The sequence below is a fragment of the Mus caroli genome, chromosome 1, assembly GCF_900094665.2.
Source record: "Mus caroli chromosome 1, CAROLI_EIJ_v1.1, whole genome shotgun sequence".
In the NCBI taxonomy this organism is placed as follows: Eukaryota; Metazoa; Chordata; class Mammalia; order Rodentia; family Muridae; genus Mus; species Mus caroli.
Window position 1 is genome coordinate 1,609,628 of NC_034570.1, and position 16,414 is coordinate 1,626,041.

Sequence of the window (16,414 nt, forward strand, 5' to 3'; positions counted from 1 at the left end):
TTCTTCTTCTTCTTCTTCTTCCTTCTTCTTCTTCTTCTTCTTCTTCTTCTTCCTTCTTCTTCTTCTTCTTCTTCTTCCTTCTTCTTCTTCTTCTTCTTCCTTCTTCTTCTTCTTCTTCTTCTTCTTCTTCTTCTTCTTCTTCTTCTTCTTCTTCTTCTTCTTCTTCTTCTTCTTTCTTCTTCTGACAGGGTTTCTCTGTATAGTCCTGGCTGTCCTGGAACTCACTTTATAGAGCCATTAAAGGCGTGTGGCACCACTGCCCGGTTTAAAATCTTTAACCCAAGTCATCTTGCATGCTTATATTTATGATGTGCATTAAATTAAAGTGAATATTGAGGAAATCATGTTCTGTATTGCATGAAATCAGTTTTCTTTCTAACGTAAAATTAGCTTGTGATTTGAAAATGTTAAAATTGTATGGCAAAAAAATTCAGATTATGTTTAAAAAGGGAGTAAAATATGTTGAAATTTCACAACCCAGATATTTCCTATTTTTATAGCATTTAAAAACTTGAAATATTTCTAGAGTTGTAAAATTTTCAAGAATAATGCAGATTCCTGAATATACTTTGTCTAGATTTCATAATCTCTTCCTTTACTGATATACATATGCTTGCCATACCTATGAGGGTGAGTTGCAAATATCATAGTGACAGTTATATGTCTCATATGCCATATGACTCTTATAACATATAAGCTGAGTGCTTTTTCTGTATAAGTACATCTTCTATAACCATGGAACAATTAACCGATTCAGGGCATGTAATATTATCAAATGCAGCATGTGCACAGATTTTGCCAGTTCCCCTCACCAATGTAATGCAATTCATTGTCGCGCTTGTTTTAGTTGGCACCTCTGAGTCTATGTGACAGAATGTTTCTGGTTTTGAAGACTGCCGTTGTCCTGTAAGTCTAGTTTTGTTTTGTTGGTTTTTTTTTTTTTTTTTTTAATAGAGTCTTACCCTGGCTGTCCTGGATCTCACTTTGTAGATCAGTCTGGCCTTGGACTCACAGAGATCCACTTGTCTCTACTTCCCAAGTGATGAAATTAAAGGTGTGGGCCAATGTGCCTGCCCCTGTCCCATTATTCTTAGCAGGTCACTTGCTAAGGTAGTCTTTTTCACGTTTCCTTACTGCATTTATTTTTTCTTTTTAATTAGAAAGCAAGTCATGACCTTGGGTGGTGCTGCATGATTGCAGGATTGTACTGCGTTGGTAGCAGCTTGGGTTATCCATGGGACTCCATTAAAGTACAACAGAAGAGCTGGGGATCTGTGTGGTGGCACGTGAGAAGACTTTCAGACCACGAGGTGGTTCTTCCAGACTCTCACCAAGTATTTTTAGCAGTTAGTTAAATAGTTAGCAGTTAGACTAATTTAGAACATATGACATAATGAGTTTGAAGAATTTGAGGTCAGCCTAGACTATATGAGATTTATCACAAAGAACAAAAAAATTAGAGAAAAAGGGAAAAGATAACCAGGCCTGTACAATAGCACACAACTTGAATCCCAGGATTGGAAGGTAGAGACAGGTGGATCTCTGGTTGGGGCCAGCCTGGTTTACAAAGTGAGTTCAGAGACTATACAGAGAAGCTCTGAGAAACCATGTCTAATCAAGAGAAAGAAGCTGCTGCCATATTGCCTCATTAGTCCTTTATACTTAAGTGTGTTTTTTAAAAAAATTGACCATACTTTTGCTTTGAGACTTGGTTCTTTCCCTCTACCATGTGAGCCCAGGGTCAAGCTCAGATCATCAGGCTTGGTGGCAAGTCTGAGGTATCTTGCTGGTCAACATTCCCACCCACTAATAACAGCCATCGATTCTGTCTAATGTCACCATCTTCATCTCTCAGCTCCATTCCTGCTTCTGTCAGTTCATCTGTGAAGTCCAGGATTATAGCTCACACTGATATATCTTGTCTCTTGTGAGCTTGGAGAGATGGCTCAGTGGTTAAGAGCACCAACTGCTCTGCCAGAAGTCCTGAGTTCAAATCCTAGCAACCACATGGTGGCTCGCAACCATCTGTAATGGGATCTGATGCCCTCTTTTGGTGTCTGAAGACAGCTACAGTGTACTCACATACATAAAATTAATAAATAAGTCTTAAAAAAAAAAAAGAATACCGACTAATTTGTAGACTGCCCCTTTGGTGGTTGTTTGCCTTTGACAGTTTCAGGCTGGCCTCAGTCAGCCTGGTTTATCAGATGACTGACTGGTGCTGTTTGTCTCAGGTACACATGATTTCTATCCTTGTTCCTGTACCAGTGATACTATATTTTACCAGTTGGCTAAGATGATGCCTAGCAGCTGGGCGTGGTGGCGCACACTTTAATCACAGCACTTGGGAGGCAGAGGCAGGCAGATATCTGAGTTTGAGGCCAGCCTGGTCTACAGAGTGAGTTCCAGGACAGCCAGGGCTATACAGAGAAACCCTGTCTCAGGAAAAAAAAAAAAAAAAAGATGGATGCCTAGTGATTATGAGTAAATTGAATTTAAATTCAAAATGTTAAATGCTGCCTGGCGTGTTAGCGCACACCTTTAATCCCAGCACTTGGGAGGCAGAGACAGGTGAATTTCTGAGTTCGAGCCAGCCTGGTCTACAGAGTGAGTTCCACGACAGCCGGGGCTACACAGAGAAACCCTGTCTCAAAAAACCAAAAAAAAACAAGTTAAATGCTTACCTTATTTAAAAGTATTTTGTAAGAAGGTATTTGGCATTAGAAGATAATTTCTTCTTCAGCACATTTTAATTTATGGGTTTCACACTAACTGTCCCCTAAGGTTATCTATACCACTTTCCTCTGGCCTCTTGGTTTCTCAGTGTTGCTTCTTTTGGTATAGTTGCAGAGTCGTCTCTGGCCATTCCACAGGTCTAGCTTTATGTCCACTCTCAAGAGTCCAACCTCTGTTAAGTCATTTTGCCTTTGGCCAGTGGACGAGACTTTGGATGTGTTGAGAACTTACTCACTGTGTAGGTAGACCTTAAGCTCAACAATCCTCTTGTCCTAGCCATCCAAATGCTGGGCTTTATCACATGTGTGTGACCAGCCAGGCTTGCAGTAATACTTTGAGCAAGATAATTGAACCTATGTTCCACTTGGACTCTTAATAATTGGTGGACAATTGTTTTATAAATGTGGTTTTTGGTGACTGTCCGTTCCCAGAGCTCTAATTAGCTGAAATCTTCTCATGGTTTTATGGCTTATTTAGTTATCCCTGAGGTCATTAGCACAAATCCCAAAACAGAATACATTAATGAGTTTAGAAAGAAACAGAAACAGCATTGGCAGTGAGCAAGGAATGAACTGTTTCTAATGTGGCTGGGATGTTGGCTTTTACAGGTGTGTGTGTGTGTGTGTGTATGTGTGTGATTTAAGTTTTATGTATTTAATTACAATGTTTGTTTGTTTGTTTTATTTTTGTTTTTGAAACAACCTGTAGCCCTGGTTGGCTGTAACTTAGTAACCTCTGACTTAAGCTGAGTGCTTGAGAGTACCCAGAAGGTTTTGTATTTTATTTTGTCTTAGATTTATTTTATGTGTATGAGTGTTTTATCAAAGTATATGTGCATACCTAGTGCCTGTAGAGAACAGAAGAGTGTGTCCAGTTCCTTTGAACGAAAGTTAAGGACAGTCTTGAGCCACCATGTCAGTACTAGGAATAAAACCCAGACTTCTGTAAAAGCAAACGAGGACTGTCTCTCCATCCCTACATTATGTATTTTAAATGCTTCTTTGGTCACATGGCTTAAAAGGCCTCTCTGTGTACTGCTCAGAGGCAAGGATTGCCTTGATTGCTTGATAATTTCTGGTTTGGTCTGGTGATCTAGAAGTGCAGGCATATATCAACACTGTAGAAAGTGTCTTACAGTGTGCATTGTGACACATGCCTGTGTAAAACAGTACTCAGAAAGCTGAGGAAGATGGCCATGAGTTTGAGGCCAAGTTGAGCTACTTAGAGAATACTAAGCTATCCAGTTACAAAATGAGACCCTGTCTCAGCAAACAAATAGCAACCACAGTTTTATAGCCATCCTAGTGGTATCTCACTATGTGTTTGCATATGTGGGGATTTTGAGACAGTGTCTAACTGGGCAGCACAGGCTACCCTTGAACTCAATCTCCAACTGCCTCAGTCTCTTGGTATGATAACTGTGTGTACTATCAGGCCTGAGGTTGATTTTGATTTGTATTTTTTAATGACTAATGATGATGAGTTCTTATGTTTAGTGACAATTTCGATGTTTTTCTTTGTAGAATGTCCTTTGCCCATTTGTAAATTGGGTGGTCAATTTGTTTGTTATAGGTGTTATGCATATATTATGAGTGGCTACTGTCTTCTAAGGGTTGCATTGCTGTGAAGAAACACCAAGACCAAGGCAATTTTTAGAAAGGAAAACATTTAAATGGAGCTGGCTTAGTTTCAGAAGTGTAGTAGTCCATTATCATCATGGCTGGAAGCATGGCAGTTTGCAGGCAGACATGGTGCTAGAGAAGCTGAGAATCTTCATCTTGATCTAAAGGCAACCAGGAGGAAATTGGATTCCACACTGAATGTAGCTTAAGCACAGGCAATCTCACAGCCTGCCTACAGTGATACACTTTCTCCAACAAGACCACACATCTACTCCAACAAGGCCATATCTCTAATAGTGCTATTCCCCTTAGACCAAGTGAATCGATGGGGGCCAAACATATTCAAACCACCACAGGTACTATTAAATATATGACTTGCACACACTTTATTCTTCTTTAGATTGTTTATACTTTCTTCATAGTCTCCTTGAAGCACAAGTTTTAAATTTTGTTGATTTTTAGTTTATTTTTCATAGTCATTTGGTAAGTTCTAGATTTGTTTGCTATATTTAATAATTTAATAGTTTAATTTGGCCCAACTACAGTTGTTTAAAAGACTTTTTTGAACAGGCTTATTATGGTAATTATTAATTGATAGCAGTGTGGTTGTTTATTTCTGGATTCCTAGTTGATTTATAGGTTTATCCTTTCCCTGGTATTACATTCTTTGTTACTGTTATATTTGTTGTAACTTTATGTTAGTCCTCCTACTTTGTCCGTTTGCATGTTTGTTTGTTTATTCTGGTTCTCTTGTTCCCCTGTGAATTTAAGAATTGGGATCAATTTCTGCACAATCATCTGGGACTCTGGTTAAGGTGCTGTGGACTGAGTTAGGGAGTCCTGCCACTTAAACACAAGGTCAAGTCTATAAGCATGGGGATTTGATTCCATTTCTCTAGCTCTTTGTTAAAACATGTTTAATAGTTTTCCAAGTAAATCTTAATACACACACACACACATTTACTTTTTATCATTCAACAGGCAGTGGGACCTGGGAGAATGGAGCCAATAAGTGGAATGAGCTAGAATCTCATGCAACAGTCAACTTTATTCAGAGCATCAGATAATTTATACTCTGAAGGCTAAGAAGAGTCACATGACTAAAATATGCAATCACAAAGACAAGCAACACGTGGCAGACAAACCATACATGGCAGACCATGTTCTTCCTTAGAGGCATATAAACAAATAACAGTAACTAGTTGTAGTGAGTAATCTGAAGAAAACTGATTCCTGTCCTCTGCACCTCGGGGGATCGTGGAAGCACATTACTAGAACATTACTAGAACAACTCCATGTTATAGGTATGTGGGTATTGTACAGGCCTATAATTCCAATACTTGAAAAGCTAAAGCAGACAGTTACAGTAAGAATGAGGCCAGCCTTAGTAAGATTAACAACAGAAATGGGTTGTTTCTGGGCAGAAGGACTGTGAGATTTGGGGGTGGAGAGGGGGGAGAAGGATTTTGTCTTCTATATTAAACATCTGCTTATATGTTTAAAATGTTTATTCTTTGACACCTTCATACAGTTTATTTTTATCATATGTCTTTTCCCTTTCCCCCAACTCCTCCCAGATGTCCTCTTCTCTACCCATCCAACTTCATGGTCTTTCTCTTAAAAAGTAAAATAAAAAAAATACGGAGTCCAATTTGTGTTGGGCAACTGTTCCTGAACTCGGGATCTGCTAGAGTGTGGTTCACGTACTCAGTGTCATTGGTTAAAGAGAACTGTTTTTTTCCCCCCAACAACTATCAATTGTGAATAGCTTCTTGGCTAGGAGTGGGACTTGGTGCCTACTTGCTCTCCTCTGTGCTAGAATTGTTTCTAACTTGAACTATCAGTCTCTGAGCTCTATGTGCATCTGTCCTGTTGTGTCTTGAAATGCTGTTTCCTTAAAGTCATTCATTACCTCTGGCTCTTACAGTCTTCCCATCTCCTCTTCTCTATAAATCCCTGAGCTTTGAGGGGAGAGGTTTGATAAAAGATCTTCCAATCCAGGCTAAGCACTCAAAAGTATTTCACTTTGCATGGTGTCAAGTTGTGGTTATTTGTAGTAATTACCTTCTAGAGGAAGAAGGTGGTTTTCTGATGGTGATTGAGCAATACACTGAATCAGGAGCATAGCAATGTGGAGGTTTGAATGAGAATGCCTCTCACAGAGTCATATATTTTAATGTTTGTTCCATTTGGAATGTTTAGGAAAGATTAAGAGGCTTTGACATTTCAAATGCTCACGTTAAGTCCAGTTTGTCTGTCTGTCTGGTCTTGTCTGTCTCTCCTCCNTGTCTGTCTGTCTGCTGTGTATGTGTGGATTAGATGTAAGCTCTCAGCTTCTGCCCTAGTGCCATGCCTACCTGCCTGCTGCCTGATTCCCTGCCATAATTGTCATAGACTTTAACTCTCTGGAACCTTGAGTCCCCAATTAAGAAGTATATAATTGGGGGCTGGACAGATGGCTCAGTGGTTAAGAGCACTGACTGTTCTTCCGAAGGTCCTGAGTTCAATTCCCAGCAACCACATGGTGGCTCACAACCATCTGTAATGAGATTGGATGCCCTCTTTTGGTGTGTCTGAAGACAGCTACAGTGTACTTACATATAATACATTTTTTTTAAAAGTATATAATTTGCTCCTTTACGTTACAGGGTGTTAGAATTAAGAAAGTATCTTGAGTTTCAAAAGGGATTGGAATTGGGACTTTGGATTTTTAAACACTGTAGAAACTAAAGGATTATGGAGATGTGAAGTTGGACTGAATGCATTTTGCATTATGATATGTTTTCAAGCCTATGTGGACCAGAGAGTAGAATGTAGTCCTCTGAATGAGATTGTCACCTCCCTGCCGCGCCACCCCCCCCCCCATATATTGGAATGTTTTGGTTTCAACTGTTTAGGAAGGATTATGAAGTATATCACTGAGGGTGGGCTTTGAGGTTTCAAAAGCCTATGCCAGGTCTAGTTCCAGTCTGTGTGCCTCCTGCTTGTGGTCAGATGTAACCTCTCAGCTACCATGGGTCTCAGCTCTCAGTGCCATGCCTGCTGCCACACTCAACATGTCTCTGAAAATACAAGCAAAACCCCCAATTAAATGCCTTTTAATGTATTACCTTGTTCATGGTATCTTCACAGCAACAGAACCATAACAAAGCAAACAGTATGCCATTAGGAGTATTTTTTTTTAAACCATATGGCGGTATGGATTTATTAATTGGTCCCACTTAATCATTTCACATTGTAAATAAACATCAAATACTGCACAGTACTCCATAAAGACAAATAGTCAATAGACAATTAAAAGAACTAAAATTGACCTAACCTGGAGACAAATGTGTTGTAGTGATATTTGAACTTATTGTAAACAAAACATATAATTCTTCTCCAAAGTTAGTAGCATATTAATATAAGGTAAAAATAAGATTCCTAATTTCCTTTTTTTATTAGATATTGTCTTCATTTACATTTCAAATACTATCCTGAAATTCTCCTATAATCTCTCCCTGCCCTGCTCCCCTACCCACCCACTCCCACTTCTTGGTCCTGGCATTCCCCTGTACTGAGGCATATAAAGTTTGCAAGACCAAGGGGCCTCTCTTTCTAATGATGACCAACTAGACCATCTTCTGCTACATATGCAGCTAGAGACATGAGCTCTGGGGTACTGGTTAGTTCATATTGTTGTTCCAGGAGTTGTTTTATTAAGGTATTCATTTACTAGACTAATGAGTTTTTACCCAAGGCCTCATGTACAGTATCAGTTATGGGTTCTATCTTTTGGAGTAGACCTTAAATCCAAATTTTAAAAAAGTGTTGGTTACCCCTAACATTCATGACATTCTTACACCAGTGAGCGGGCAGGTTGCTGTTATTGATAGGAGAGTTCAGAGCTGGGTGAGATTGATGATCTACCTTTCTTCTCTACTGTGGTGTATAGAGCCTTCTATCACTGTGACCATTAACCACTAGGAGGGAGACTTCCAACTGGGCACCAGCTCGACTTCTCCATGTTTGATGATATAAGTATGCTGTGCCTTCAACAATAGGGTCTTACCTGGTTGTAGAGGCTATCCAATGGCATTGCCAATGACCTTTAATGTTTGAGAGTGGGGCGGGGCAGCCTATGGGACTGACCCCTTTGGCCAACAATGCAAATTAAAAAGATGTGACCCATTTCTGTGATTGGAGGTTTTCTTTGGTAGCATATAATGACTAGGTGGGGTATTCGTTCCCCTCCACTATATGGTGAATCAATTTAAATTCCTTTTATATATGTACATGTTTTCGGAAGCATCTGTAGCAGCAGGTCTTCATCTGGTTTTCAAAAGCTGTTCATGTTAGTTGTCCCACTGCATAGTCCCTCTACCCTGCCTTACCATTCCTGCCTCGCTTAATCCTCCTGCTCTCATTTCCTTTTACCCCTTTATAACTCTGTATTTTACTCTCCTTCCTTGGAAGACCCCCACCCCTGACCTCTTGGTACTCTAAATGACATACACGTATCCGAAGCATAAAAGCAAACATCCCCATATAAAAGAAAACTGGTGATATGTGCCTTTCTGGGTCTTAGTTACCTCCTGCAGGTTGATTGATTCCAGCTCTATCCATTTACCTGAAAGTTCTACGATAACATGTTTTTATCAGCTGAATTGTGTAGTGTACCATTGTATAAATGTACCACGTTTTCCTTTAAATTCATTTGTTGATGGCCATCCAGGTTGCTTCCCGTTTCTGGCTATTAGGAATAGAGTGAATATGGGCAAGCAGATGTCTTTGGAGAAGGATGTAGAGTCCTGTGGGTATGTGCCAAGAGTGGTATAGCTGGATCTTGACATAGATTCAGCTTCTTGAGGCACTCCCACTCACAGTGTTTCCTTCCCTACATCCTCACCAACATATACTGTCCTTTGCTTTCTTATTAATCTTGGACATTCTGAGTTGGGCTAAGATGAAACCTGAAAATCTGTCTTATCCTGATTGCTAATAATGTCAAACATTTCTTTAAATGATTCTTAATCATTAATATTTTATCTTTTGTTATACAGTTTTATATCCCATTTAAATGAGGTTATTATTTCCTTGATGTTCCAGTATTTTGGAATTTTGTTTTCGCTTCTTTTATATTCTCATTACTACCCCCTCTTTCCAATGTATGATTGATAAAGATTTTTTCCCCCTATTCTGTTGGATATCTCTTTGTTTAAATGATGGTGTCCTTTGTTTTACTTCTTATTTTCATGAGGTCTCACTTATTGTTAGTTTGAAAGTCCTTTCCTGTGCTAATAAGTTTCATATTTTCTCTTTCATTAATTCAAGATATCAAGTCTTAGGTTAATATCCTTGATCCACCTGGAGTTAAATTTTGTGTAGAGTGAGACATGAGGCTTGAGTTTCATTCTTCTGTACGTAGCTCTCCAGTGTGATCAGTAGCATTTGTGGAGCTGTGTATTGTTGGCCTGTCGAGAATCGGGGTGCTGAAGGAGTGCAGGCTTTTATCTGACTCTTGCATTCTCTTCTGTCTATCAGTGTGTCTGCTTTTATGTCAGCTTCCTTTCTCTTCTATCTATCAGTGTGTCTGCTTCTATGTCAGTGCCGTGTGCTTATTACAAAAGCTCTAGAGAGGCAGCCATGATGGTCCTTCCAGCAGTGCTTTATCACAGGTCATGCTTATTTCCATATAAGTTTTGAGGTAATTATTTTCAACTCCTGTGAATAATTGTGTCAGGATTTTGATGGGAATTGCATTTAATTTGGAGGTTGGGGGGTTATTTTATCTTCTATTATCTTTCATTTCTTTATTACCTTAAAGTTTTTATTATACAGATCTTCCATTTGTTTGGCTCTAAGACATCTATATCTGTATCTGTTTTAGAATAACTATATTTTGAATATATACTTTTAAAAGTATATATTAGAACATTTATATGTATATATATGTGTGTGTATGTATGTACTATGTATGTAAGTCTGTATGTATATAATCTGAGACTGTTGTGAAAAGTATTGTTTCTCTTTTTTTTTCCTCAATATGTCATTTGTATATAGGCAGGCTATAGATTTTAGTGTTAATTTTGTATTCTGTTACATTGCTAATAGTTTACCAGCTGTAGAATTTTCCTGATGATTTTAAAGGTCTTTTATGTATCAAGCCATATTATCTAATAGCAGTGTCTGTGGACAGCACTCAGGCGAGAGCATCTTTCTCTGTTTAGGCAAACATTAGAAAATGACCCTTGCTTCCAGGTCTGCAATGTGCTCACTAGCACACTCTCCTTATGCTCAGGTACTAGATGGAACTAACTTCTGTTCTCATAGAAGTTTTAAGTACTGTTCTATACCAGTTTACTAGAATGTAAAACAGTAGTTAATAGCATGCTTTTAATACTTTTCTACCAGGCATGGATGGGCAGAAGCCTTTGCAGGTATCAAAAGTCCCCACATCAAATACATCTGTCCACATGCGTGAGTATTTCTAATATTTAGCTTTTTTTCCCTCAGAACCTATAACAAAATTGTGATAGCTTTGCTTTTCCAGAAAAATACTTGAATATAATTGTTTCCATTTTAAATAAAAGACTAGTAGCATTCCTTAAAACTAAAATATTCTCTTGGTTAAACTGGGGTGGAGGGAAGATTGCTGTTTTGAAATTTAAGATATTCTTCTTGGGCTTGTGAGATGGCTCAGTGGGTAAGAGCACTGACTGCTCTTCCAAAGGTCCTGAGTTCAAATCCAGCAACCACATGGTGGCTCACAACCACCCATAATGAGATCTGATGCCCTCTTCTGGCACATCTGAAGAAAGTTACAGTGTACTTATGTATAATAATAAATAAATCTTTAAAAAAAATTTTGCTGGGCGTGGTGGCACACGCCTTTAATCCCAGCACTCGGGAGGCAGAGGCAGGTGGATTTCTGAGTTCCAGGCCAGCCTGGTCTACAGAGTGAGTTCCAGGACAGCCAGAGCTACACAGAGAAACACTGTCTCGAAAAACCAAAAAAAAATTCTTCTAGAGCTCAAATGAACTTAAAGCCAGAACAATTCTTTTAGATATATAAGTGCCTATGAAGTTCTGATCTTTATTAAATTGAAGACACTCGGCGGCTTTTATTAGAGGCAGTGTGATATGCTGTTGTAGATACGGTTGTAGAACCTGGTTCAGAAAATGTTTGCTGGTTCAATAAAAAGCTAGCAAGGTTTAAGCAAACTCAGAAAATCAATTGACTTTGCTAACTTGAGGTGAAAGGTTTCTAAGTGAAGCCATGGGGGAACGTTAGAAGCGCTGGAGCAGTGCCAGTGGGCTAGTGCTTATGCCTCAGAAATGGCAGCAGGACAACTGAGAAGAGTATCAAAGAGGAGTGAACCTGAGGGTTCCTTGTCCTGCAGCAGAGGGTCTAATTACCTCTGTAGGCTGCAGCCGAATGCTTTGGCTAGCGTGGCGTGGCCAGCCTAAACAAGAGACAGAATTCTTGACTATATTTGCCCCTAAATTGAATTACTCTAAGGCTGTTTCCTAACCTGGGGAAGTTTCTGTTTTCATAGAATGTTGAATGGGTTTGTTGTATGAATCAGGATGATAGTGGCTCTGGTAATTAAGAGTATATTCATATTCCTTTCTCCTTTCCTCTTGTACCAGGCTTTTTTGATTACTCAGCCTGTTTTTCATTACAGACTTGAGTTGAACATAATGGACACTTGGGTAGAGCTTATATTTATTTATAGGTCTCTTAATCAAGCAGGCATATAACTAAGGAATAAGCAAAATGTGATCCAGGCATATGGGAGTTAATGGTACAGTAGCTAGGCAATAAAATGTTCTTACCAGAGTCTCAATTGTTTGTGTATTTCTAATGGTCTCAGTTCATAGAAATTACAAGTGTAAAGTAAGGCCGTTGAGACAAAAAGTACTTGTTATGAGCCAAGTTTAGTCCTTGGCAACAGCTGCTCTGTTTTCAGAAAGCAGTTGCTGGACAAAGAGAACAGAGCTGGGAAGGTGGAAGTGTGAACTGTCCATGTTAAAGTCACAGTGTGAAACTTGGCTGTTACTCTGATATGTTGTTTGTTTCTTTTCCACCTAGTCCTGTGATGCCAGTCACATTAAATATGAATATGGCTATGCCTTCTTGGTAAGTAAGAGTTTACTTCCTCATTAATGACCTTGTAGCCTTTGCAGGAGGCTTTTTTTTTCTTCCAGAAGTTGCAGGTCATGATCTTGTGCTGCTCTTCAGGAGCTTCTGGTATCCCTTGAGAGGCTAGACTAGGCACTTTGTGTCCTTCTCTGGGTAGCATGATGTACATGAGTTAGAACTTGACACAGTCTGGCCTCTCCCCTCATGGACTCAGTCATTCAGGGGCAGGACCAAATAGAGGCAAAGAAGATACACACAGGCATAGCATGTAACAGTTACAATGAAATCACTGGTCTAAAGAAGCTTTTTTTTTTTTTTTTTTAATTCTTCTATGTACTATATAGCCAACAGTGCCTTTTTTTTTTAAGATTTGCTTATTTATTTTATATATATGAATACACTGTAGCTGTCTTCAGACACATTAGAAAAGGACACTAGATCCCATTACAGATGGTTGTGAGCCACTATGTGGTGGCTGGGAATTGAACTCAGGACCTCTAGAAAAGTAATCTGTGCTCTTAACTGCTGAGCTATCTCTCTGGCCCCTGTACATCCTTTTTAAAGATATACTTAAACTACAAGAGAACATTTAAGCATAACCTTTGTTCCAATATTCATACTTTATATTTGTGAGTTAAGAGAACGGTAGAAAAGCCTTTTTCTGGGAGTAATGAAGAGAAATCTATCCCACTATTTGGTGTTTGTTGGGTTCATTTATCAAACATTTGATTCATGAGATGCACACTGATTATACCACAGCCTCTTCATTCTGCCAACTCNTTGTCTTCCTGGCTGGCTGGTTGGATGTTAAGGCCGTTTATTGCCTTGTCATTCTCTCAAGGTGCCTCTTATGCCCTTCACAGCCAGAAAGTACAGTTAGTGAGGGTCCCTCTGTGCTACTTGTGGGTTTCTTTCCATTGCTAAGACTCTGGATTTGTCAAACGGTAATGTTTTGATCTTGACACTTTGATTTTTAGTCCAGCTCCTGCTGTTCTGTCCTTTGCGTACATTTACAACCTTGACTGGGTTGCTTGCCCTTTGCTGCTTCTCCAGGAATACTTTTCCTTCTCTCAGATTTAATTATGCAGTCATTTCTTTAGTGTTGTCAAGTGGGACTGTTCCAACTCTGACATATTTAATTCAGCCCTGACAAGTAAGCGTAGTGGTTGGGCGGTTTGGCACTGTGTATTGTGAGACTTCACCAGGACGTGCAGCCCATGTCTTCTTCTCCACTCTGCTTTTCCTATTCACTCTGTACTCTTCAGCTTGGCTGGTTTGTTTCTTTAATTCCTTGACAGCCTTATGAGTCCCTACTCCCCTTGACTGGGTTCTTTCAGCTACTCTATCTGACAAGATTTCCATCTGTGAACTAAAGGTTGTATCCATTGTTGCTGAAGACTGTCGTGTCAGCAGAAAAGCACTAAGGGCCCAAGGGTGGCTTCCCTGACTTCTGATTTGAGGTGGTGCTATAATGAAAACTTTGGGAGAGTATGGATAGAGGTCGTTATAAGTAGCTGTTGATAGTACGTGCAAGACTGATGTGATTCACATAAGTGTCCTGTTGCATTGACCGAAATAGAAGAAAATGACTAACATTTACTGCAAACTTTTTAGCCTTGTTAGCTGAAGTCCTTACTTGAGTGTAAGCACTTTCTAGGTTGTTATGATGTTGCAAGTGTGGAACACTGACTTTTTAACATGAAAACCAGTGTCTTAGTGTAAAAGGAACATACAGAATGTCAGCTTCACATGCTTCAGTTAATTGTAGCCAGTACATTTTAAACTGAGCCTCATTTCTCCAGAGAGTTCTACTGTTTGTGATTTCTCTATAAACTACCTTGATGTCAGTAAACATATGTGCCAGGTTTGGCCTTTTAGAATCAAATTGTTCTTTTCTTTGGCCTTCTTTTTTTGTGTGCGTGTGTTTTCTAAAATAATATTTGTATTGATTATTTGGGAATTTCCCACTGTGCTTGTATTCTAGGTTTGATATCGTTGGACTTTCACCAGATTCCCAGGAAGATGAATCTGGAATTAAACAGGCAGCAGAAACTGGTGAGTACCAAAAGCATTTATCAAGGCAAAAATATTCATAAGTATTTTAGTAGGTTCAGTAATTAAATTTTGATTAAATGCTTGATTAAGTGTTAAGTGTTTTCAGAAGCTAGTCCCTCTGTCCCTTTCCTTTACTTCCTGCCTTTCCCTTCTTCTCTTCGCCATACTGGGGACTAACCTAGGATCTTACAAATACTCCCTCTCCTTCTCCCTCTCTGGTTTTTTTATGTAGCCCTGGCTGTCATGAAACTCATTTTGCTGCCCTAGGAACTCAGAAGCCCACCTGACTCTGCCTCCTGAGTACCAGGATTAAAGGCGTGCACCACTATCACTAGGCTTCATATACTTTCTTTATGCGCCACCACCACTAAGTCTACATATTCTTTTGTTTGAGCTCTGTTGTGTAGAGACTTTGTTTTGATCGACTTAAACAAAGCTGAGCATGTTGGTGCCCATCTATAATCCCAATTAGTGGGACACTGAGACAAGTGGATTATAAGAGATAGCCTAGATTGCACAGCAAACTCTGTCTCAAACAAAAACATAGGTAATGGAGAAAATAGTACTTTGTTTAATAGTTGTATGTAGTCATTAAAGAGACTTGAAGTAATGATGACATAAGAATGTAATAATATGCTGGGCTGTGGTGGCGCATGCCTTTAATCCCAGCACTTGGGAGGCAGAGGGAGTAGATTTCTGAGTTCGAGGCCAGCCTGGTCTACAGAGTGAGTTCCAGGACAGCCAGGAGAAACAGAAAGAGAAACCCCGTCTCGAAAAACAAAACAAAACAAAAATGTACTAATATAAAGATAACAAAAAAATGACATTAATGGTTATTAGTGAAGGAGTGATAGCGCTGATTAGTCACGTAGCTAGCCATTTCCTATAACCTGGCTCATTTAACACTCCTGTGACGTTTGTACTCCAGTCTCCTTTATAAGCATTGTTTTGTGGGTGAGAGATGTAGCTCTTAAGAACTGCACAGCAGCAGCCTTTTCTTTTATTTAGATGCATGTGGGAGTTAGAGCATCCTTGGTTTTTCATACAGTGCCGTGGCCTGAAATGACTTAGAATATATGCTGACTTCTGTTTGTGGGCCACATTAGAAAGCAACCTAGCTGAGAATTGGTAACCACAGAATGTTGGAGCTGTGTATATGAGCTGCTTTTTCTACTTTTATATTTATTTGAAGTTTTCCAAACTAGATTAAAAAAAATCAAAACCCAGAAAAATCCTTTTATTCTTTTTTTAAAAAAATCTTTAAAATATGAAATAGAGAACATAACATTGAAAACACATTAATTTGGATGTGAGACCATGACCACTGAAGTGTTAGATTATCAGAATGAATCTTAAAGCTAGAATCCCAGAGCTAAGGTTTTGTGTTAGAGGTTTAGTGCTGGAGCCCCTGGAAGATGAAAGAACTGTCCTGGTTATGTAAGTGATTCTCTTCGAACAACAGAGGCTGTCCTGGTCAGGTAAGCCCTGCTTAACTGAGTCTTAAAACAGTAGAGTTGGTTATTCTTTTCCTCTCAAATGTTAAAGGAGAATGATGGTTAAAGCTTCAGCTAGGACGACGAGGGCAGAGAGACTTCACTATTGAGTAAGGAACAGTCACAAGTTGCCTTCTGAAAGGACATCATGCTATGCTCTAAAGTAGATGGTGACTGAATTTGGAAGCCACTGCTCTTCAAGTGGGTGCTTTTATTGTAGTTTGTTTAAAAAAAAAAAAATCTTATTTCACCGGGTGTGGTGGCGCACGCCTATAGTCCCAGCACTCGGGAGGCAGAGGCAGGTAGATTTCTGAGTTCAAGGCCAGCCTGATCTACAGAGTGAGTTCCAGGACAGCCAGGGCTACACAGAGAAACCCTGTCTC

At 39.3% G+C, this 16,414-nt stretch overlaps 1 protein-coding gene across 1 annotated transcript in view; it reads left to right on the forward strand.

Annotated features, from left to right (window-relative positions):
* The window catches only part of Lypla1 (lysophospholipase 1), a 31,662-nt gene that overhangs the window by 5,850 nt on the left and 9,398 nt on the right, over positions 1-16,414 (forward strand). Inside the window, exons 3-5 of the mRNA XM_021157375.2 lie at positions 10,752-10,817; positions 12,433-12,480; positions 14,468-14,538. Coding sequence (XP_021013034.1) covers positions 10,752-10,817; positions 12,433-12,480; positions 14,468-14,538 — 185 coding nt within the window. The remainder of the gene's footprint in view (positions 1-10,751; positions 10,818-12,432; positions 12,481-14,467; positions 14,539-16,414) is intronic.